At 39.2% G+C, this 25,272-nt stretch overlaps 1 protein-coding gene across 4 annotated transcripts; it reads left to right on the forward strand.

The window, feature by feature from the left end:
- Nucleotides 1–3: 3 nt before the first annotated feature.
- On the forward strand, nucleotides 4–20,601 carry DPH5 (diphthamide biosynthesis 5). Of its 4 annotated transcripts, none has more exons than XM_027651583.1 (8): nucleotides 4–43; nucleotides 180–341; nucleotides 3,199–3,323; nucleotides 6,413–6,521; nucleotides 16,041–16,161; nucleotides 18,257–18,296; nucleotides 19,351–19,454; nucleotides 20,352–20,601. In XM_027651583.1, the coding sequence occupies exons 2-8, from the start codon at nucleotides 207–209 to the stop codon at nucleotides 20,573–20,575; spliced, it is 858 nt and encodes a 285-aa protein (XP_027507384.1). In that variant the 5' UTR covers nucleotides 4–43; nucleotides 180–206; the 3' UTR covers nucleotides 20,576–20,601. The 4 variants fall into 4 exon arrangements, with proteins under 4 accessions (XP_027507384.1, XP_027507383.1, XP_027507381.1 ...); XM_027651582.1 differs by having other exon boundaries at nucleotides 16–57; XM_027651580.1 differs by having other exon boundaries at nucleotides 31–107.
- Nucleotides 20,602–25,272: the final 4,671 nt, after the last annotated feature.

A 25,272-nucleotide genomic window follows, 5' to 3' on the forward strand; every position in this document is an offset into this window, starting at 1 on the left:
GGGGGGAGGCGGGAGCGCGGAGGGGCGGCCGGGACACGAGGAGGTGGGAGTGCGGAGGTGGGAGCCGGGAGTGCGGAGCTGGGGGCCAGGATAGGAGATATGAGGAGGTGGGAGCTGGGTCGTCCCCCCGCCCATGGGGTGCCCCGGCTGATCCCTGTTCTCTTTGCCTCCCGTGGCAGGTGGCGGCTCTGCCCGGCCCCCTGAACATGCTGTACCTGGTCGGGCTGGGCCTGGGCGATGCCAAGGACATCACGGTGAAGGGGCTGGAGGCGGTGAGGCGGTGCCGCAGGGTGTACCTGGAGGCCTACACGTCGGTGCTCACGGTGGGCAAGGAAGCGCTGGTAGGTCCGGCCACGAGGCCCGAGGCCTCTCGGACCGCGGGGCGAGGCGGGCGCTGGGCCTGGGGGGTCAGCGGGGAGGAAGATGTACCTGACCCTCACACACTAGGTTTTATAGGAGATGTTGCTTTGCTACCTTGCGAGAAGACTGCAGCAAAAATAAAATGTTCCTTCCTTCAACTCTTTGTACTGGTTTTCATCTCAAATTCTCCCAATGTGTGCAGATCGTGAAATACTGGAGAACGTGGTTAGAAAAATGTCTGATCTGTTTAAAAACAAAAAAGCACAAAAGACGTACCAGAATAACACACGTTTTGAAGCCCTGGGCCTCAATATCAGCCTGAGGCGTTGTGGCTTGCCTGCTGGGAATAACAGGTTGACTGTCTCACGTTTCCATGTTTCTGCGTGGGCCAAGCTGTCTCACCAGGTTGAGACTCCCAGAACAGGCACAGTTCAGTCAGAGATGGGCTGTTGAACAACATGGAGATAAACAAACCTTATGGAAGACGACAGTAGTCAAATGTACAAATTGTAACTCTGGTGGGTTCATAGATGGTCACAGAAAGATAAAGTTTAATGTCAAAATAATATCAACAAAAGACCATACCTGCCCACAAAACAGGGGTGTCTCCTCCCAGGAAGCTGTGCAGTACTGTACAGAGAGGCTGTTTGGGTCTTGGGTGCCATAATGTACCTGTATGCATACCTATATATACATACAGCATGTGAGACTTTTAGCTTGTAGTCAGCATTACATGGTTTCTGGATACAAGGTAGGCTAGAATATTTGAGGCCATCTCTGGTTTATCTGATGGATTTTGGAATAAAGATATGCTGTGTGTTTTTATGTTTCTTTTCAGTACACTGAAGCAATCTAAATTGTAGTTAATCCATTAAAACAAAATCTTCTTTGTTGTTTGATAGTTGGAAAATTGCTAAATGGAAAGGATTACTTGGATATTTTTACTTCACAAAATTTGCATTTTCTATCAAAAAAAAAAAAGGATTCCTAGCCATCTGAAAATAAAACATTGAATAATAGAGAAATGCTGAATATTTTGGTGTGGTTATTTTGTTGGGTTTTGGGGGCTTTTGTTACATTTTTTTATTCTTTTAAGTCTTTTGCAAACCTTGAAGTCCCAAAGATGAGATAACTGGGAAAAGTGATCCATAAAAACAAAGTAAAAGATACCTTATCTGAAACCACCTAAGAGGAAATACAGGAATTAATCACCAAGTGTTTATAATACAGCCCAGGTTACATACAAGTGACAATGCTGGATGGTTTATTTAGTGATCTGAAGGTCAGTCTCTCCTAAGCAGCATGAAAAGTTATGGGAAAGCTCTCAAAAAGTAAAGAACAGATCCTTTCCTGCAGAGATTTTCTAGAAATCCTCCTGTACTGATGCTTTTAAAATCAGGCCTCAAAATTCAAGTGACATGACTTGCTTAGTTTATCTTGTTGGCCTAAAACATGTATTTAAAGCTATTTGATGTTGACCATCTAAATTGGCCCTTAGTTTGGTGAAAGAACTGTGTGGACCCAGTGGCCTCCCAGTGAGACTACATTGTCAGGAGGGTGTTTTCTATATATTCTCTAATTAGCATGCTTTGATTAGCATTGTGGAGTAGTCTCAAAGCATGCAAATAGATTCCCTTGGATGAAAACAAACAAAGGTGTGCTCCTGGGACTGCACCCAATATGTTCTGTAGTGTGCATTTGTTTACAGCATTGGACTAAAGTCTGCAGCCTGGTGCAATGATAAGCCCACCCAAATGGATGTGATGTTGTTACCGAGGGCTTTGCTTTATAGAGACCCATACCTAGTACTCTGGCTATGGGATGGATTTTTTTATGGAAGCACTGTTCCACTTCTGTACAAGTATGATGGTTCATCAGTTCACTGTCCTTTGTGGGCACAGTCACAGAAGTCATAAAAAAATCTTTCTGGACCATAACTGACTTAATAGTTTTATCAATTCTTTATTTATATTGGTTAATATTTGTAATTCCATCCAAATTTTCTGTATACTACTTATAACAAAAACACCTTTTCTGGTCTTTGCCTTTGAAAATATACCTTAAAATGTAAAGAGGATGTGAAATGATGGTGACACACGACTTAGAGACAGATGTGTTCAGTATGGTCAGACGATATGTTCTAGAACTAACTGAAGTTTCATTACATATGTGAAGTCGATTCAGGAAATAAAGGCACTTAAAACGTACAAAGAGACACAATGATTACTGAGCTTCTGAGGAAAAGCAAATGCATCTTCACCTGTATACGTGGTAAAGTATTTCTTAAAGAGAACTCTGAAGGCGAAGGATTAATATGAAATCATTCCTTAGATGTGGTTTGTTTAAATGTTCTAAGGAAAAATCTGAAAAAACAGGTTGTGGTATAGCTAGTGTGGTGCTTGTATCTGGTTTGACGTCAGAATTATAACTAAGCTAAGCAGTTAGGCTCAGACTGTGAGGGGGGATGCCTGACAGTACGATGGCCGGTTAAATTAACTGTACCAAGAGCCCGGCCAGGTACCTTCAGAATGCAGGTGTGACTGAGCTACTTGCGGGGCAGCTTCTCAGCTGACACAGAAGGCATAAAAAAAAAGAAGTCAGTATCAGAATAAAGTGCTTGACTGATTTTTATCAGCTCAGGAGCTGCTTTATGGGAAGCTCAGGCATTCTTCCAAGTTGGGCTGAGGTTCTCCAAGACCTGGGGCAGACTGCTGAGGAGATTATTAAAGTTAGTTATTCCAGTGTCCATTGTCCGTGTTCCTGAGTGAGCACCCAGAGAGATACAAAACCACTCCTAACTGTATTATTCTGATGCTTAATATTAATTTCAATTTCTAGGAAGAGTTTTATGGAAAAGAATTGATTTTGGCCGACCGAGAAATGGTGGAGCAAGAAGCAGATACCCTTTTAAAAGAAGCTGATGTTTGTGATGTCGCTTTTCTTGTAGTTGGTGATCCTTTTGGGTAAGACAAAGCAACTTTTGAATTATTGCTCTAGCTTGATAACTCTTTTTTTCAATAGGAAGAAGCCAACTCTGTAACTGTAATTCTTTATGAAGAAGCTGATTTTCAGACCAAAAGCTCTTTTTTATGTCTGCATACCTTTCATTGTATTAAAAATATACATGCACTTGCCTACACTTTATCTTCCTTTGGAGTTTTCTTGCCCAAATGTTTCTTATAGATAGGAATGTGGACACTCCAGGATGCATGAATCTTTCCTTCAGCACATACTTATAATTTCATTCATTATAATTTTATTCTCTATGGTACCTTTTACAATTAATATTTTGTTTCATGTTTTGTCTGCTAACAGAAGAAATTTTAGGATATCCTATAATTAAGAAATGTTTTGGGGGAGTATTCTTTTAGTTGCTGTTTGTACATATAAATTGCAGCTTTTATGCTCAGTTGTTTTAGAATGAATACAGATTATTGGTTGTACAGTCGTTCTGCTTTGATATAGGTCAGTTTTTTAAATCACTTATGTCATTATACATGTCTTCTCATGTTGGTCTATTAAGCCTTTTGTTTCCACTTTTTATTCCTGCTGGGAAGTATAGTCTTTTTCTATCACCAGAAGGATCTCCTTCTGTCTCTTTGATCAGGCATCATCAATCTGTGTTGTCAAGCCATACAGAAGAGCTTTTAGTCTCCAGCTGGTGATTCAAGATTTATACCACAGCGTTAGGGGGCACAGGAAAAATCAAATCACTAAGCACCTTATTTGTGAGTGAAAAAATAGAGAGTTTATGAAAAAGACACATCTGTCAAAAGCAGATAATTTATGTAAATACAGGTTGAAGGGACTTGGCAAGAGAATATTATATTAAGCTAGTTATTATGGGCAGATGATCCTGTATTTCAGAAATATTAATTATACTTGCAGTACATGTTTACACTGAAACTAGGATTCATGTAGAGTGTAGAGCCACATTACCTGTACCCTTGTAAGCAGTATTTTGAGCTGTCTCAGTTATCAATAGTTTCAGTGTCAAAATACTTCAGTTCTGGTTAATGAACTACATACTTGTAGAAAACTACCTTTTTTTTGAATGAGTTGCTTCTCTCTAAATGTTTATGTTCTTAGCTTTTAATAGTGCAGCCAGAACTGCTCCTGTGGATTTAGGGGTTTGTGGGGTTACTAGGAAAGAGTACTGAAGGTTTCTGTCCTAAGAGAAGCCACAGGGGAGGAAAGGATGATAGAAGTCATGTGACTGCAGCTGATCATAGAGTTTCCAGTCTTTTTGCAGGTAAGAAGAGTACTTGGCAGCCTTAGGAAATCTCAAGTGGTGGTGGTTAGTGGCTAAAGCAATAAAGCAAGGTGTGCCCCATCATTCTCCTCACTGTGTTCACTGCAAGTTTTTATCTGCGTGTGTGGTAACAGCTCTGGATGTGCTCACAGGAACCTGGCAATTTCTGTGGAACAGTGGAAAGCCCACCATGCTAGGCTGGTGTTAATATTTGTATTATTACTACCCATAAAACTTAAAATCTGTATCAGTGACAGAAAATACTACTATAGTTTTGGGTGCAGAGGGCTGACTCCGTGAAGCCTTTGCTGGCATTAGCTGAGTGCTCACGAGGGCACTTCTGCTTTTAGCTACAGTCATTATAGATAGATCTACTGGGAGAAAATAGTGGCTGGAGCAAATTTTAGTGAATAAAGCCAGCTGATCCCTTGGTCAGTATTAGCATAACCACAAAATCCTCCAGTGCTCCTTGTCCTTTGTATGGGAAGGGAATAACATTAAGCTGTAAAACTTCTCTTAGAGCAGACATTCTTAAATCACCTTTGCTTATGGAAGTCAGGAGCAATGTTTGTTTACTAACTGAAGTGTTTCGTTTAGATCACTTTACTGCATTCTCCCAGGTCTGGGAGCCTATTTGTATAAGGGCCTCAGAGTTACCAAATTCAGATTCCTCATTTTTTTTTCTTTCAGTGAATTGATTTTTCTTTTAAAATTATTGATCTTTACAGCCTTGCCAGCTGCTGCCATATTTGTGTTCCAGTCTGGAGCACCTGCTGACTGATGCTGGTCAGACACACAGGGTCAAAATCATCAGACTAAATTCAGGGGAATTCTGTGAGGGTAACTGCACAAGGCCAGGGTGAAAGCAGTTTTCCTAGTTCATTGTTCTAATGGGCATATGCTATTTCTTCCTTTCCTTCCTTCTTTGGAACTGCCACACAGAAATTTGTGGTACATCTTGGGAATGATATAAGCACGCATGTAAGCAAATACACATGTAAACATTGTTGCAATTCAAGGATTTGTTTGATCTCTATGTACTTATTATTTTAGAAAGGCTCTAATCTCAATTGCATAACTATAAGCCCAGTGATTTTTGCAGCAGTCACTCACTGCAAGGTGTTTATGGAGTCTTAGACCTGGAGCCAAATTTAGCTCAGTCTGAAACTTAACTAGATTTTTCTTAATTATTTCAGAGTAAACTTGATCACTCAGATTTAGGCATTGTTAATTTGAGTTAAATATTATGAAAGGTGATTTAGTCTAAGGATGTTTTTTCTAAGTAGTGCCTGCAGTTCACCCCTATGCATTCAGAGTTCTTGTCTGACTGTGTTGCTTTCCTGGCACGTGCTGGTGCAGATGGGAGAGGGCCTGGCTGTGCAGTACTGGAGTTTTGTGGAAGTCTGTGCCAAATAGAGTTGACCTTTACAGTTTAACACGTTCCACAGATACCTGCAGAAGAAAAAGGATAAATGGAGCTTTCCTTTTCAAGTACTTGCCAAAGCTACTTTATAAAGTAACAGTATTCGTGTTACAGTTTTAATGATGCCAGAAAGCTGCAAAGAACTGTAATATACTGAAGATGCCTGTGATTTCAGATAGGGAAGATGACATATGGAAACCTTAGTGGAGTTTTTACTTTCCTGTAACAATTGGTCAGGATATTGTCGCCATTTTGTCTCCTCTGCATTGCCCTTGTTGTGAAGGGTTTACCTTCACTTTCAAAACAAACTATTATGCTAGTAATACTTGGTAACTTCCATCTTTTCAGTCTTTAATTCCTTTCTTTTCTTAACACAGGGCCACAACACACAGTGATTTAGTACTACGTGCAGTAAAATTGGGGATTCCTTACAAGGTCATTCATAATGCTTCAATAATGAATGCAGTGGGCTGCTGTGGTTTACAGGTAACATTTTTGTATATGCATATATTGTATATATGCATACTTTGTATATACATATATATTATTTCCCAACTGCTAAGCTTAGAATTGGTGAGCTCTTTTACTGCTGTGGCAGTTCATGTTCCAGTCTCAGCTTTAAGATCCGTAGCAACTGTACACTTATGCTGTCAGAATTTGTTAACACTTCCTTTTCAGCATGCAACATGTCAGAAAAAGTCCCTTTTGATGAGCACATATGAAAATGAGTAGTAACACTTCTATTCTTCTCTGCTTTCTAACTTTCCTCTGCCCCAGGAGACCCTGATATTTAAGGTTATTTTGAAGATAAAACTTTGCTCATGTTGGCTTCCTTCTATTACTCATGGTCACCTGATAAGTTTACTCTTAAATAAGGTTGTTATCCTGTTGAGAAGTATGCTGGTCTTGTCATAAAAGAAACAGATGCACAAGCTTGTTTATATGTTCAACTCATAACTAATTCCAAAGTCTTGTATATGATCCATTCTTTCTCTCCAAGTTCGATCTATCTTCAGTTCTGCCCATCTGATGAGAGAGGAGGGATTTGCCTAGCCAAGGACTAGTAAAACAAATTACAGCTTTTGTGCATCTTGAATGGCTAAAGTAGAAAAGGTCTAGTGTTCCCCAAGAAAATAGTTCCTTTTACACATGTATAGGTCCATTATTACTTTTCCTGCATGAAAAATGTTATGGCAGTGTATGAATCATAACTAATCACATATAAATTAGATGAAGTTTTCCCCTCTTGTTTTCATTCATTTCTTTAACATAGGACCTGCTCTCAAGGTTCAGAATGGTTCCCTGTGTGTGGGAACACCCAAACCAATTTCCCACTTTACCAAGTACAGCAATGTAAATGTACTACAGACAAGAGTTGAGGGTTTGAACAATAATTTCTCATCACTGAAAGAGGAATTCCTTCCTAGCTGTACATAAAAGAACAAAATTTGTTTTAATTTCAGCAAACAACTGGTACCTTCAAATTTCCCCTGACAAACTCTAGTACTCCAAATGCCATTGAACTAACAATGCTGTCCAACAGCACAGAATCTGTTGCAATAAGTTGGGTATTATCTTTGGCTTTGATTAGAAATCTGAGAGCCCTGTCTGATCTGGCAGTTCAACAACAGTGCATTGACACCTGCTCCAAGAGGTGAATGCTAATGCTAAAGGGAACACAGCACAGCATTCACACTCTATATAAATTCTTCCTGTGAGCCCTTTCTCAGTGATACCTGCCTATTGCTGCAAGACTTGGGCAAAATTATCTTTTAGGAAGGAAATAAGTTTCTTAGTGTCTAAAATCTACATGCAGAGACAGATGGCAGCTGCCGCATGACTGCACTTACTGGGGTGGGTAACACAGGAGTTGGGGCTGGGGCTCTCTCTTTCCCCTTTTGGCTTCATGGTAGTGGAAAGTTTGCTTCTGCTATCTGACTGTTGATAAGTAGTTTCTACTGGTCACTGTCTTTTTTACTGTTCTCTTACGTTCATTCAGAAGGAAGATGCAAAGCCCAAAGAGTTTTCCTAATTTTCTGAAAGTTTCCTTCCGCCACAACTCCAGCCAGGCATGGGAAGGAGGAGTATAGAACTTCTGGGTTCCTTGAGAGAAAGACCAGAAAACTAACTGGGAGTATATTAGAAACAATTCATAAAGTTTTTCACATATGCAGAGTTTTGGAGATTAGTTTACTATTTTATTTCCTTATCCCATGCTGAAGGGAACAGACTATGAAGGAAACGTGGTCTGTTTTTTAAACTCTGGCATTAGTCCCCTTTTCCTCTCTGGCTTGGGAGGGGCTACCTTCTCATAAGTCAACATTCCTGTTGTCCTATAAAGCATTTAGGAAATATTGATCGTATTACCAGACAGATGATGACCAGTTATATGTTTAACTCTTTGCTCCTTTGTTATCGGTACAGGCACAAACAGCAAGTGAGGTGTATCTTACTAAAGAGCAGCCTGTGATTTAGAGTTGTGGTGAAAGTTTATAATTTCTTTCAACAGTCTTTATATTCATGGCTGTCTCCTACCATCAGTTTAGTTTTGGAGTTATTGTGTCTCAAATTGCAAAGTTGCTGTCAACTATAGGAGGGATTCCTCTTTTGCTTTACCACAGAAAAGGCTTGGCTTTTTTTTCTTGCTTTGATTGTGATTCAAACCCTCTTTCTTAGCCGAGAAAAACAGGAAACACCTTTATACACTGTTCTGAGAGCCATGTGCGTAGTGAGCTGTAACTGCTGATTAGGTCCTCAGTAAGTGCAGCTACAGTGCAGTCTGTTCAGAGAAGAACATGGCTCTTGTCATCAGAGCAATGTCTCTGTACAGCCAACAACATTCTGTAGTTGTAGTTGTGCACTTCTCCTGTACAGTAGTGAGTTACTGAAGTCAGTAGAGCATTAGTGATGGTTTGTTACCTTCAATTCATAGATTGTAAAGACTTTCAAATACTTTGTTTTTACTATCTTGCCTATTTAACAGAATTAGTGCAGTTGTTTTAGAGGACTGAAGATTGTAAAAAGAAAAGAATAGGGGTTTAGTTTTGAAAATTAAACTTTTTGAACTTATTGGAAGTTCTTACAGATTGATGCAATGAGGTGTAGCTATTGAAAGCAGGGGATAGTATAACTGAGCAAAGTATTAGTCTGGCTGTGCATAAGGCTCTGTGATTTGCTGTGTCTCCCTCTCTTCTTGCTGTGCTTCACTGTGCCAGATTTTTTTTTCCAAGGCTGAGGAACATATTTTCCCTCAAAACCAAATGAATACAGTCAGGGGAGGAGAAGCCAGGAAGAGCACCCATGTGTCAGTGCCTTTTTGCATGTTTCTGCAGGTTCACCCCTCTTATCTGAGAGTCTGACATGTAGGTACGTTTATCTATGTAGGTACGTTTATCTATGTAGGTACGTTTATCTCTCGGACTCCTCTTGAAGTGGGGAAACACTGTTAGTGAAGACAGTCAGGCACTTTGGTATCTGTACACACTGCCAGGGAAGTCAGGGAGAGGGGACATCCTCAAGGGAAGGCCAAAATCCTCAGAGAGCACTTCTAGTGGCAGGTAACAAGTGAGACAGGCCGGCTCTTCTCATCAGCAGCTTCACAGTAGTTCCATAGCTTTGGAAAGCTTAGTTTTTTAGGTAACAGGCTTAGCTCTGCTCTATCCCTGCTCAGCTACCCCATGAGCAAGACGTTGGCTTGGCTCTGTCTGACTAGGGTTCAGCACTACAGCTGAGAACAGAGGCAGAGCTAGCCTGACTTCCAAGGCTTTACCTGTACCCACACTTAGTTTTTTGGAATAGGCTGATTGCTAAGGCTTTTAGTCCTAGAATAAAGAGGCAGAAAACTAAGGATCTCTAATTTACACATTTTTTATTTCTTCCTAACCTGCATGATATCTGGGTTAGTTTGGGAAGGTCACTAGCCAAAATGATGCTTTCAGGACAGAATTCTCTCTGACCCAATTCTGGTAATATATCTTTGAGGTAGAAGTATGGATGATCAAACACATGAGGAAGATTCTGCATCATACTGACCTGTGGTGCATTGTGAAGGAATGATGCAACTCAAAATAGCTGAGATAATTAACATAAAAAAGGAGGATTTAGAACTAAAGTGGAAAGCTGGAGGCAAGACAGGGATGAGATAAAAGACTAAAAAGAGACACTCATTTCTGAGTGGTGTTGCTCATTTTGAAAGCATTTGCTTTATATTTTGGTAGGGCAGCTAGGAAAAAAAACATGTTACGGCAGAGACCTGCCTTTCTTTTGAGATGTACCCACTTTCCACCTGAGCAGCTTCAGAACAAACATCTGCATGTTCCCTTGCTTCTTTCAGTGACTCATCTTGACTTTTTTTGTTTGCAGTCCAGTTAGTTCTTGTAACACAATTACAGTTATAAAATAGAAAATAGTCTTTTTGCTACCAGGTGATCACTTATGCAGAAACAATGCTTACTACGTTTTTTTTGAACTTTTACTGAGCAGGTGACTACATTTTCAGTGTCAAGTTGAAAAATATTACTTAAAGATAAGGAAGCTGAAGGATGCTATTATAAATCACTGTGCTTGTAGTCAAATAGAAAACCTGTAGTAGCTGCAGAAGTGGAACCTCTGAGTTCCACCTTCTTTCTGTGCCCTAATCTTCAAAAACACTCTTTGCTCCAATAGGAGAGACTTTACATAAAATGTTTTTTATTCACTGACAGTTAAACTGTTTTCCATCACTACTTGGTTTTCTCAGTTACTACCAGCTTCTGAGCATTTTAGAAGTTGGCATTTTCTCAAGCCAATTAAAGGTTAAATCAGTGCTAGTCACACCACTTCATTACTCACAATTGCTGTCCAACATAGTGCCATTTGTCACCAACAAGCATGACCCAGAAAAATCCATTTAATCAGAACAGTTTGTGGTATTTTTCTTTTAGCTATCTTTATTTCATATTAGTAACCTAAGTCACCAGGGTGGGAAGGAAACATTGCTTGATATTGCTGGAAAGAGTCTTAGAAGGTTATTAAAGATAAGGTGACATTACCTTGGAGGGAAAATCTCCTATTCAAGTTTGCTTGTGGAGTTTCTGGGTATTTTCGTAGCTGAATTTTATTCTGCTTGTGGAGTGGCTATTTCCTAAGCACAGATACAAGAGGCAATACAAAAAGGAGTCATAGCCACATATGTGTGAATGGCAAAACCTTTCCATTTCATGTGAAGGTTCTCATGAGAGGCATTTCAAGTTGCTAAATGTCTGTGCTACTAAATAAGGTAGTGTAAAGACCTAGAGCTAGGCTTGTGGTTGTTTCAATTCTAGGCAAAACCGAAGGTTGACTGATTCTTGCTACCTCTTTGTTGATGATTGTACTACTGCCTAAGGTGCTATCTGGCAAAAATATATAATATAAAGAACAGTAGGAGCCCTTAAATTGATGTATATGGTCTAGAGGGTTGTTAACGGGTTAGAGAGGATAAAGGGAAAAAATCTGACTTTTTAGTTTCCGCTTTTCTGAGGATGAACATTGCATAGCATCACATCAGAATTCTTATGACAAAGATAAAGAAAACATGTCTTAGCTTTTCTGTGTATGTTCATTGGGATTTATTAGGAAGAAACCTGGGATAGTGCAAGGTACTCTGCAGTCTCCAAATTCCAGTGAGGAGTAGTCTTGGGAGAAAAAGCCTCTTAGTTCCTGTCAGTGGGATGTGATCAGGCTGTGAAGAGTCTTCAGACAGAACTCATCTGTGAGAACTATCTGCAGTGTAACCTGCAACCACCCCACAGAACACAGCTGAGTAGCACATCAGTGCTATGGGGTTTCAGGTATTTGGTTGTGTATTACAGGTAGCAGGTCTGAAAAATGCAATGACTCATTTTACCTTTTTCTCCTGCCACATAACCAGTTCTGAAGCTGTTTGAAATTGTAGGAAAGGAGGTTGGCTCATAAGTGAAAAATTGCTTTGTCACCATTGCAGCTGATACAGCAATAATTCTGGGAAAGATGCTGTAAAAATAAATGTCTGTATTTTGAAATGTTTACTTCTTGGTTTCTCTGCAGCTGTTGCCCTACTGCCCTTTAATATTATTTTGCATCTTCTCTCCTGCTTGCTTTAGTACTTTTTAGACTGGATGGGAGATCTTCCTTTTTCAATTTCCCTATTTAGTCTCAGCCTTGTTCCTTCTTTTTATGCCCTAAATTTTTGTGGTGATTAGCCACATTTTAAGTGAGGATGGTTGATCTGGACAGTTTCAGGTGTCCGATGTCATTCAGACTGGCCTTTAACAAAGTTGCTCAGTAGTTTTCACTGAAATTTCACTTGCATGCAGGCTCTCCAAGGTGAAATCACGGTACAGCACTTTTTCTCTCATAGTTTATTTTGGCCTCTTGATTTTTGGTCCCTTCTGCTTATATAAACAAGAAGTAAAATAAGAAATATCAATAACATAAGGGTTAAAATACCAACTGAAAACAAGCACCTCAGTACCAAAAGTTGTCAATCATTCTTTCATGTTACGTGGGTAAATAAAATAGGAAGTTATAGCTTGGTCTGAGGTGATGTAACTCTTGAGTTGAAGCACAGTTTTCTGCAGTATTTTGTGAGGCAGAAAACTCTAATAGCAGGGCATTGCCTCAGAGTGGAGTTCTGGCTTCCTTTCCCGACTTTCAGCTATTGTGTTGCAAAATTTAAGTGCACAAAGCTTTGCTTAAGCCAGTTACTTCTGGGGGGGGAGGTATTTCCAAAGACTGAGGTCTTTCAAAATGACCTTTTGAAATTTTTCTGTGATGTTTTTGAGCATTGGGGAGAAAGTAAGAAGGTTAGTTTCCAAGCTGAGAGCACAAAATATCTGTCCAATCATCTCATTGAGCCCCTTTGAAATTCTGGCACTTCTGTGCCTGAGCAGAATGTAGGCACTCTAACAAATCTGATGATTAGTGCAAGTGTGATGCTTGAGATGTTTTGGCTTATACAGAACAGATATCACCTACTCCTAAATGCCAGGTGCTTCATGTGGAGTGCAGCACACAGGCGGCTGTGAAACTTCACTTGCTGTTGCCTCCCTTTAAAGCTGTGCCAGCAAATGCACAGCATGATCATTTCACTGAAAACACACACAGCTCCTTGGCACCTGATTGAACCTCTTCTGAACAATCTCAAAGCATGGCACTAATCCTTAGTTCTGCTGTAATACACCTTGGTTAACAAACATGTTGAACAGTTTTATTCCAGTGACAAGTGTGATTTCTGGAATTTTGGGGCCCTATTTAGCATTTTATGGTCTGTGGAAAGAACATTTTTTTTTTAATTTCAGTGGGTTCTGACTCTAGTGGACCTGCTGTCTTCTGTAACTGCTGAGTCCTTAGAACAGTAGTGGAATTTTTGGCATTTACTGCTCTCTCTGCACCTAGGCTTTTCTTGAAAGTCAGATACTTCACATGATTTCAAGAGGCAGAAATTAGAACACAGCACAGGAATATATATTAGGAAAAAAATGATCTGCATGAGGTACAGGGAGGGTGTCAAAGGTGTAAGTTCTGACCCAGTCATGTGTTGCTCCTTTAATGTAGGCTTGCCCTGGTGGCAGAGCAGTTCCTATGTTTGCATAATGTCACACATCTGCGGAGATCAAATGCTGGATGAGAAAGAAATAGTGGTTTGTGTCTGTAGAAGTGTTTGTAAGGTAATTGGTTAAACATAGTCAAGCACAATAGAGGTATCCACTTACTGCTTCAGTTCCACAGCATTCCGACTGATGCTGTACCAGAAAGTTTCCAAAGCAGTATTTCTCCCTCTTTAAATTAAAATAAAAATATGTGTGCATTAATGCTAGAAGATCTGTTCTTCACAAGGTTAGTTAGTACAGGGGTATAAGCTGCAAAGGCATTTCTAGGAGGTTAATAAAATATGTCCCATTCCATCTTATTGTTGTAGAAGCTACTTCTGTACTTCCAGGTGCTGAGAAAACAGGTGTATTTTTGTGAGACTGTAAGTACAGTTTTCTATGATATCAATACTTCATGAAGGTATTCTGAAGTTATTTCTACTGAGTAGACAGGCCATTTCTGAGAAAAACATTTTATTATTTTTTGACCTTCAGACTTTAGTTTTAATGCAAAATCTGGTAAACAAAGGAGAGATTCAGTGACTGACTGGCAGGGCTTGCACAAAAAGAGTAACTTGCTTAACTTCTTGTTGGCAAAAAGGATGGAGAATCTTTGTAATGAATAATGGAAAAAGAGAATGATAACAATTGGAACAAGCGCTGTAGGGTTGAATGCCCAACTTGTTCTTAATATGTGGCAGAGTGGTTTAAATGTTCTGATTCCCAACAAAATACCTATCAGATAATAATACTTTGCCCACTTCTGCACATCCTTTTCTTCGCTCAAAGGCAGAGGTGGAAGTTTGTCTCCTTTAGGTTATTAAAATGCCAAAGAGACAAGATAAGATTTAAGGTTAATTGAGGCCACTTTCTGTCCTGAACAAGAACTGCTGCTTTTGGGAAATGGCTGCAGTGGCTTTCAGGTGGCAGATGGGAAGCAGTTAGTTGGGTTGGTACTGGACATTTCAGCAGTTGTGGAAGATTGCAGGGATACTACCAATGAGAATGAAGGTATCTTGCTCCCAGATGTTCTAACAGTGAAGGGGAGAAACTTCTTGTATAGTTTTTCTTCAGATTTGGTACAAAATGGGAAAGAATTCTAGGCAGCCACATGGAAAATAGGCAAAGCATAGTATGGGGGGTTTTTTTAAATTTTCTAGAACACAGCCTTGAAATAGGTAACAAGTTACATCAGGAGCAATTCATTTGATTCAACCTGTATTTACTTTACTGGAAGAACCTTTAGGTTGTGAAATGTACACTGTGTGTTCTTGTCCTTGCACTAGAATGAAATACTTAAAAGAGGAAACGTTTTCAGTAGTATTCCAGGAATGTTTGAATAAACTCTGTTTCTGTCAGCATGAATGGTTAAAATTTGAGCTTTCGGTCCCTTGAAAACAAACATGTTTCTGCTTTGATTTAAGTTCTGCCAGCATAAAGGAGTTAAAACCACAACCTAATGCCACAGTAAAATAAGTCTGTATAGGGAAATCCCCAAATGGCATAGGGCTGCCAGAGCTGCTTCTACAGAGAGTCCTCTGCCAACAGCACACACCGTCTCTCTTGTAGTGGGCATGGAAAAGTATCTTCTCCTTCCAGGAGTCCAGAGGAAGTGGGAAGGGTAGACCATATAGCTGTTGTTTCTCTGGTGGGCTCGAGCAGACAGAACATTGGCAAGCTGTAAAAATCCATCTGGGACGGCCCTGTTCCAGAGCTGAATTGACCAAAATTGATGCACGGTTTTGCCCTTTTTCAGCTTGGTTACAAAGACTTCGAAGCCAAATATTGCCTTACGTTACATATGACTTTCACTTTTGCCTCACCAGAGGTGATTGGCAAGACTATTGCTTCAAATGTCTTCACTGAGATTAGGGACTGACAGTAATAAATGTGTTAAGACAGAACAGAATCAGTGAGTATGCTTGACATACAATCTGCTAGCAATATTCTTCTTACCATATGTGCATAAACAATGTTGCACTTCTCTGCTTCATGTGCAATCTGTCCTTTCTTCAGATCTTCACATCCGCTGTCTCCTTAGACTGTAGCTTCTTTTGCGTGACAGAGCTTTCATGTGCAGGAAAGTGTCATTTTAAATTAAATACTACTGTATCAGTAGAATCAAAACATTGTATTATGGCATTATTCAAAGTTGCCTAGCCTTAAGCAAAATAAGAAATAAAAAGTAATACTTTCTGTGCTAATCTTACAAAGTTTGTGCCTTTAAAAGGACTTCAGAATTAAGTAACAAAGAATAGAAGGTATATTTAAAGTTGTTTAATATACATTGGAAAGGTGAACACAGAGATAGGTAAGAACTTTACAGGTAGTTCATTACTTGTTCTTTAACATTATTGCATGCTCCTAATTTTTTCTTATTGCGTATACATGTTACTGCATTTGCTTTGTTTTACAGTTGTACAGTTTTGGAGAGACAGTTTCTATAGTGTTCTGGACAGATACATGGAAGCCAGAAAGCTTTTTTGACAAGATTGAGAAGAACAGGCGGAGTGGAATGCACACCCTGTGCTTACTTGGTGAGCAGCTACCTGGGCTCCTTAGCTACCAATGCAGTTCTCAGAGGCAACAGTGACAGGCACGGGATGCTGTCTGTGATTCAACATGTTCTCAGCTAACACGTATCTCTGAAAGTAACACAAAAACCTGGAGTGTTAGTGCATGGGTCCTTAGAGTCAATTTGCTGTTGTTCATGCTATAGCAGCCAGGAATTTCGTAATTCCTTCTCAGAAAATCCCTACTGATGCCTTTGTAGAAGTCAAATAGGAGCAGAAGGTCCATTTTTGCTCTTAAGTTCACTAAGATTTTAAGCTAGATCTGGCTCAGCATCCCAAGCAGATTGCAGTGACTAGCAGCCATCTTTTGTTGACTTAATTAAGTCAACACGCTTAACTTTCTGGGGAGCTAAATCATACTTTTAACCACATTTGTATTTTGTAAGGTGATATTCTTTTTCCTAAGTTATCTAAGGGTCTTTTGGCCAAAGGCAGTTGTCATGTGAGAAGCTTCAGTGCTTAAAAAATCCTCGTTATCATGGAGCTGAAATGGAACCCTGCTCCCACCCGATCACTGTCCCAGGCTCTCCCACAGTGCTCTCTGATCTTTATCCTACCCAACAGCACTCAGCTGACAGCCACTTTATGAGAAACTCTACTATAAGTAACTCCTTCAGGATTATGCAACTCCCAGCATATAAAATATAAGGCACCTGCATTATTTGTATATATAGTTATATATCTCTATGTATCGTAGTTTAGACACAGCTGGGATCATTAAGGGCTAAATAAATTAATATCTTAAGTAAAAACAAAGTCTGTGGTAACTGGAGGATCCTGAGCAGGAAACAATTTTAAATGTGTATGCATCACTGCACATCAGACTTTCCAATGCCTTGAAAGTTGTTTGTTTTCAAAACTGGCTAAAAATCAGAATTCTGGTAATTTGTTTTAAAGAAGGATGAGCTGACAAGTGCTTCAGACAAGCATTATTGCAGCTACAGTATGTTAAAACAAAGTATTCTTTAAATATTTTGTATAATAATATCTATGGTGTCCCTTTTAAATTTTTTTACATAGTAGCAAGAGAGTAAAAATTCGGAAACCATAAAATCGCATTATAAATCTCAAATTTCAGGGATTATTGTGGTAGCTGTATCTCATTGTTACTTACAGCTGAAAACTACCCATTTCCAAACTAATCATTCCCTTGGTCATTTTGGTCTATGTATTGTGTTTATCCAACTGACTGGATTACTGTGTAAGCAAATGTGATGTTAAAAAGGTTAGTGCTGATAAACTTCTGAATTCAAAGTGACTTCATGGACATATATGCAATTTGGTAAACTGGGCACTTACAGTCTTGCAGCTTTGCAATTTAAACCCCTTTCATCCGAGTCACTTTGGTTTATAAGTTAATGATATAATTAAGCAATACCTTTTTAAAATCCAAGGTTAAAAATGTATCCAGCTTTCAAAATTATCAAAAATGATAATTTGGGGGGGGGGGGGGGGCATTTGAATACAGGTAACATTTGAATTCCTCTTGGAGAAATTATGGTCAATTAGTTTCATAAAACTGCATCTGTGCAGTCTTACCTCCCTCACCCCTTCTATTTCAGTTTTGCCCAAGCCTTTTTTTCCCCCATAACAGAAGATTGTTCTAAATTTTGATTGGGACAGGAAGGAAGTGCTAACGAAAGTGAGGTTCCTGCAGGGCGGTGATGTAATCACTGTCGGTCAGTCATACTCTTTTACCTTTGGTGACCACTAAGTGCTCATGATTTAGGAGTAGTCTCAATACCCTGGTATGCCCAAATGTGCTGGTAGTTAGCTATCCCATGGTAAATATGCCTGCTATTTGTATACTTAGCTGTCTTTTTATTCAGCTATGTTGCTCTGAAATCTGTGAAACTTGCCCTGTCTTGGGTAAAATCGCACACATAACAGCACAATACTTTCTGAGTAAGTAACACATGTAACAGTACAATTTTTCCTGTAATAGCTAAAATTTTGTTATAAATTTTATAGAAACTGTTAATTAAGTTTTTACCTACATAGAAAACTAAGTGGGCAGTTTGTGGGCAACCTGCGTTTTAATATCTGTTTTGTTCTACAGATATTAAAGTGAAGGAGCAGTCTCTGGAGAATCTCATGAAGTGAGTCACCATTTTGAAAATATACAGAAACACACAGTGCACTTACAAAGGGTTTTTTTGTACATGGAACGAAAGTTCTTTGCCCATGGTCTAATACTGAACTTACCTGCCTTCTCCTCTCGTGCTCCTCAGTAGCTGCCGTCTGTGGAACTCTTTTGTTCACTGCAATAGGACCTGGCTTTATTTACAGTAACTGAATGGAGTTGCAGCAGGGCATAATCTTTTTTGTAACTGTTGCTGTGAGAAGCACTAGGTCAGAATGGGGTAGGCTTTCCGCTTGGCGAATGAAGTGTTATTCCTCTACTGTCACCTCCTGAAACAGATTAATATCTGAAACAGTGTTCTAAATTTATTCTTCTGTACACTGGCTAGAAACAGTGTGAAACACAGAATACATACCAACCTTTTTAAACAGTTAAATAAGCAATATATAGAAAATGCTCTTAAGTTCGCTTAACTGTATTCAAAAAGCTCTTACCACATCTTATTCATCTCTCTGCAATCTGTGTGTTTTGACAGTGGTGAATATAAACGGTTCCTTTATACACATGCTGTAACTGGTCTAAATTAACGTTTATGAAGTCTCACAGTATCATTGAGGTTTGTTTATTCTGGAGTTCAAAATAAAATCTGTTTGACTGAATCCACAGTTGGCAAGGAAAGCAGCATTTCATTTAAGAATATATTTCTAGTCTGTAATCATCTGTCTGCAGGGCATTTGACAGAAAAACAGTTGTTTGCCCTTGAATTTAAGCCTAATGCATCTTTTGGGAGTAGCTGCAAAACCTGCATATTGCTTCTAGCAGCTGAATTTGCTTTTAGGACTCAAATGATCTGCCAGCTGGAGGCCCAGCTGTTTCACAGGTGTGGTGAGAGCACAACAGACTTCTGTCTTCCTTAAAAATTCCACTCTTGTCTAAAAGGCCCAGCCTGAGAGCCTGGGTCTGTTTAAGTTCAATTTGCTGTCTAGAGGCCTCTTGAAATAAGTTGCAAGAATGCTGGGGATAATGAAATGTGTTATATGTGAAATTTCTCTACTTTCCCTTCACGGCAGAGGAAGAAAGATTTATGAGCCACCACGCTACATGAGTGTGAATCAAGCCGCAGAGCAGCTTCTTGCCATTATTCAAAACAGGAGGCTCCAAGGAGAAAAACCAGGTATACGACTGCAATGTTTGTGTCTGCTACTACCCCTCTCCAGTCACATCCCTTGATGAGCTTCTGGGCTCCACTCCCTTCCTCTTACTCTTGGCATTCTCTTGCTCTGGAGTGGATTTAGGCTGCTTTAAATCTTAGTCAAGATGGATTTAGCTGAGCACAGATGAAGGTGCAGAAGTGGCTCCTGGAGGTTTAGTCAAAGCCTCAGTTTGGAAACCACAGACTGTTTCTATCCCTCTGTAACTATGAGCTCTTTGATCCATTCAAGTTGCACGAGGTGGAAGGATTCTGAGCATTTTTGATCAGTCAAGCTTCAAAAAAATCTCTGCTACATTTTACTTAGACTGGTCATGCTCTGCTCTACATGAATACCAGCATAAATCTAGGTTAATCTAAGGATGCAGAACTGTGATTTTGACCTTGAATTCTTAACAGTAGTCAAGAGCAAACTGTGAAATATGTTTATTGAAACCAAGGGTAAACTCACAGCAGCTATAAAGATGACTCAGTTGTGTCACATAAAATGTTTTCTAATAAAAATTCACCTAGCTCTATTCCTCTTTTTAGAAGTTTATTCCTTCAATAGTGTTAAAATGAAAATATTTTCCTTTTATCCCTTAAATAGAATAATCAGAAGCAGCCGTTTCCCAAAAGTGAATACAGTTCATGAAAGAATTACATATTCTACTTCTGCTGCCTTCCCATTCCTCCTTATCAACATCTTTAAGATACAGTTTTATTTTCTTTGAAGAATAATCTTCTTTCTGAGCCACTGCAATAATTTAATAATTGAAGGTTTAAGAAAGCAGTGTTAAGGTTTAAGCACTTTGAGAACTTTTGTCCTTTATGATGGGATCATTCGTCAATAAATTAAGCATTTAATCTTCTTTCTTACAGAAACTACTGAAAACACAATTTGTGTTGGCCTTGCTCGTGTGGGTGCTCCAGATGAGAAGATTGCAGCAGGCACACTACAGCAGATGTCCAGTGTGGAATTGGGCGGTCCACTACATTCCTTAATTGTTACAGGCACTATGCATCCTCTGGAATTAGAAATGCTTAAGCTCTTTTCTGTAGATAGTTCCAGTTTTGAAAATAATGCATGTCAAAGGACCACTTAAATAAAAACGAGGCATTTGCATTTTTATTCCATCTTTAATTTCCTAACAGCATAAAGCTATTCCTGTGAATATTTAAGACTTGCCTAACAGCAGTTAGGCTGCATATTGCTTCAGAAGGCAGCACTGTAGGAACATGGACCTGCTTTCACCCGAGGCTGCAAGTATATGCTTCTACCATGTAGACCCTCCAGAAAGTTTTAAATACATCAGCATCACTTGTGATCAAGGGGACATCACTTCTGCTGTAGTCCATTAACCAAGCCTACTGCATACATTGTTGTAAGTGCATTAGATGTTAAATTTCGCTTTTCAACTTCCCAGAAACTTAGTAGTCCTCTCACCAACAGAAACCATTAGCATGCAAAACCTGTTAGGTCTGTGTCCATCTTTACTTTGGGAGAGTGAATACAGACAGGTGAGAATGCTCTAAACCAAGAAAAACAAGAACTTACCCTTTGATCAGCTGGTGAAACAGATGGAGAAGCTGCACAGAATTTCTTATTTCAGAAGGCTGCAACTTAAAATAGAATTGGATTTCTTCATATATTAATGCTAGCATTCACAAAGGGCTGGACTCGAACTGCAACAACCACAATTAACCTTAAGCAGACTGCAAGAATTCTGTTTAAAATCAGCTAGTGGATGATGGTGGTCACTATTTCAACTAGTCTTCACGGTAAGACGAGAACAAAGCAGACCTGTATGCTTTTTTTGTTTTAAACTGAAGATTTATTGGAAAGAAATTTGATCCCATATCTTTTCAGCAATATAGGATATTTAACATTTTATATAGACTGTATTCAAGTAGAAAAGATTACATTAAAAATTTCTTAATATTGCACTTGGGACAAGTCGTGGCTAAGCTACTAACATTAGCATTCCAGAACAAATCATACATAGTCTTCAGAATTTTAGTAAGCTGCCTTGTGATTTCTTCACAGGTACTTTGCTACCCTGTGCTATTCAACTTTAGCTCACTGTTAAGAGTAATTCCTGTAATTTAAAGGTAAAGGTAAGCAATATGCTATCTGCTACCAGGAATGATTTTGGCAATTGCTTCATTCACATTATTTCACACTTCAGCCAAAGTACTGTAGCCATTCACTTAACTCTTGTACAAGATCCCAGCATACACGTGAGACTCCAATGCACATGGGAAGTGAAATACCCACCTCCTTTTACTTATTATTTCCGCCAAATTACCACAGAGGCAGGAATATTTTGTGGCTCACTGAAACAGAGAAGCAGATTAAGCAGTGTGTGCACACAGCAAGACAGTCTTCGCATGCCAGGCACAGCAAAGCATGACTGGCATCTTCACATTATAGCAGTGTCTGGCCAATGGAGTCCCAACAGGGATGGTCACTGCAACAAAGCCTGAATGGGGGACAAATCTAAAAGGGAATAGAAGTGTAAAGGAGGAATTAATTACTGAGTCAGTATTAGGGATCAGACAGATTATTAAAAAAGAGAAAAAAGAAAATCCTGCTTAAAGGGGTGGATAATGAAGAATCATAGCAAGTGGCAGTCTGATGGCTTCTGGAAGAAACAGGACAGGGCTTAATTATTAAATAAAACTGTTGCTCTGAACTGGTATTTAAAGACCTTGTTTCATGAAGAGAGAGAAGGGTTTGCATTTTACAGAAGCATGCAACTGAAAATTTGCACTGTGCAACTGCAACTGAAATCTGCACTATGAGAGAAATGCCATAGACTTTACAATCTGAATGCAGAGTGTGTGCAAAGGGTGGAAAAATGCAGGTCAGCAGCAGCTTCTCTCCCCTCTTGCATCTTGTCCTAATTCCCAAAACAGGTTCACTTACAACAGTTAAAAAGAGATACCCTTACTTTCCTTCACCTTTAAAGGCAGTTTTACTTAAAAAAAAAATTAAGAATGTTAAGAGTCACTAATGTCCATTTTATTAGTAGCAGCAGCTTCAATTTTTATGTAAAAATAGTGTAAGCAGCTCTTACTAATGATGCAACTAAACTTCTGTTTTAGTAAGCAGTATTACATAAAAACCAGAGTAATTTATTTGCTTCTTGCACTTTTTGCCTTAGTTTAGCAAATCACACAAGTAACTCAGCTCTCTGTAGGGGCCCAGCTGATGTAAGGAGCCAGTCTGTACATATCTGTAGACTTACCAGATTAGCCTATAAAGGACCAGTCTTCACTGTGCATATTCATAAGAGTACTTTTCTTCCACTGTTGTTTACCATAAAAAGCACTGGGGCATTTTCATACAGACGCTCTGCAGCATTTGTCTTCTTATTTTGCTGTAGGCGCAGTAAAATCATGCAGTTTGCAGGCTTGGTCTTTGGGACAACAGGGTTGTAAGTTACGGGTTTCAGTCACAGAAAAAAACCACAAAGACAGACTACGTTTAACCCCACAGTAGTAAGCTCAGCTACATGAAAACATGAGAAAACCATAAATTGAAAACTTAGTTCAAAATTCAGTAGTGAATACCAGGAAGCTGAGTTTTAGCAGATGATCTGTAGACCTTCATCCATCTCTGGATGTCAGCCACTCACACAAAGCTTTGTTTAAATGATGCCACGCAATAAAGTGTCAAAAGCAAAGTGTTACATAAGCAGCCAAGTGTTAGGTAATTAGCAAAACACAAAGTAACGGTCCTTTGGCTCTCAGGGTAAGAAAAGCTGCACTGTCAATTGCGTGATTTGTACTCTCCTAAAACCTGAGCAAGTATCCCCTCAGTAAGTGAAAAAAATAAATCTGATGTCACTCGGTTTACTGACATACTAGATATGACTGTAGTTACCTACTGAACATGTCATATACTGTCTTCTGTAACATTTTGTGATGCTTATCCTTTTTCAGAAAGCCTAAAAAGGCTTAAAGTCTATTTTAAATCTGACTTCCCTACACTATCCCCAATTATATTTGACAAACAAATGATACATTTCTTACTATAAAACACCAAGTTTAAAAATAACGAAGTGCTATCTTAGTTAGAAAACTCAGACTTGTACATATCCTTCCAACAATCTGATAAATCATAATAAGCAAAAAAATAAAAAAGTCATTAAAATTGTTTTTATAATTATAACTGGCTTATAGGCTTTTTCACTCCATTTGCCATATTAAAAAAGTCTGTAGATGTACATTTAAAAAAATACCAGCATCAAAAAAACCCAACTGCCACTTGGCCAGATTGTCACTTGGGAACAAATAGCAGCAGTTGTCTTTTCATTAGGAAAACTAAAGTAGTGGCCAAGCTCAGTGACTAGGGCAGCACTACAGTATTTTATCAAGTCCAGGAATACCCAGTCCCAAAACATGCTGGTATAAAAATTTAAACCAAAGCCTTCTTTTGGATCATGACACAATGGCATTGAAGTTGGCTGGTGCTTGCCTTTAAAGTAGTATCAGTTGATCTTCTCTAGCCTCAAATATCAGTAACACTAACTATTGAAAAATGAGGAAGTCATGCTGTCTGCCAACTAGCAGCAGTCTATATTCAACACACTACAAAACAGTAACTCCACCCTATAATCACAAGCAGATTTTAATCACCTTTTCTGTGAACATACATGCACATGGTATCTTAAACTGCAATGCTCAAATCTGCTCAACAGATTCTTGCACCCACCCTGTGCTGTGTAACTCCCAGATCCCATCTTTCAGTCAGTAAAGTCTGGGCCAGGCAGGGGATCTGCAAGGTGGGATGGGGAGAGAGCCTGACAGCGCCAGGCAGGAGGCCAGAAGAGAGATGTGGAGCGGTGCAGCCAGATGAAAGGGCACTCTGCACCCACATCCCCAGGAGCAGCCAACAGGATGAGAAACCAGCAACAGGGATAAAGAAGGATCTGAAGGCTGGAAGAGACTATAAAGCTTAAAAGCAATAATATATGTGGCTTTGTACTACTATTTTTCTTTGCATCCAGTTTTCGGTTCCAAGCACAAGGGTACACCCCTAAGCTCTGTACAAAATCAACATTCATGTTTCAATATCCCATCTGGAAAAGTCAGGAACCACCTATCAGTTTGGCAACTGTTGTTTTTTCACATGAGAAGAAATCAAAATCCAGGTGCTCTATAGGAACAACAGAGTGAACGCAAGAAACTCTTCATATCTGCTATGAATTCAGCAATATCAGTGGCAAACATTTCTGCAAATCAACCTTCAGTAATTTTGTAGTGCCCAGCACTTACTACACAGACACTGTCAGCTTCAGAGGGCCTTGCTTTCACTATTACCACATAACAGGTACCAAAAAAATACTTAAAATCCATACCAGTCAGTGGCAGCTATGATTTATCAGAAAAATGCCTGCCTTGTTTTTTACTCCACAGTGTTCTGTTTGGAAAATGTCCTCTTAAAAAGTCTTCCCTTATAACTTAACGACTACAGCACAGTGGAACTATCATCTGTAGTACCAAGTATAGCAGATTTGTTTTGAAAACAGTACTCAGATATCTGAGCAAAATGATTATAAATGCTAGAAAAATATGACAGACTAATGTTTCTGGAAAAAAACCCAACCAACCAACCCATGCTGCACTAAGAACTTTCTCCCCCATGAAAACATACAAAAGCTACAGTAAGATAGTCAAAGATATCAGACTTGTCAACCTGGGAAAAGCATAATCTTAAGCATGAAACATGGTCCTTATTTCCGTTTTGGGTATAGCCACCAGGAACAATTATTTTCAGTATTTGGAAAGGCAAAAA

This window comes from Corapipo altera, unplaced genomic scaffold (assembly GCF_003945725.1).
Source record: "Corapipo altera isolate COAL_440 unplaced genomic scaffold, ASM394572v1 57, whole genome shotgun sequence".
Taxonomy (NCBI): domain Eukaryota; kingdom Metazoa; phylum Chordata; class Aves; order Passeriformes; family Pipridae; genus Corapipo; species Corapipo altera.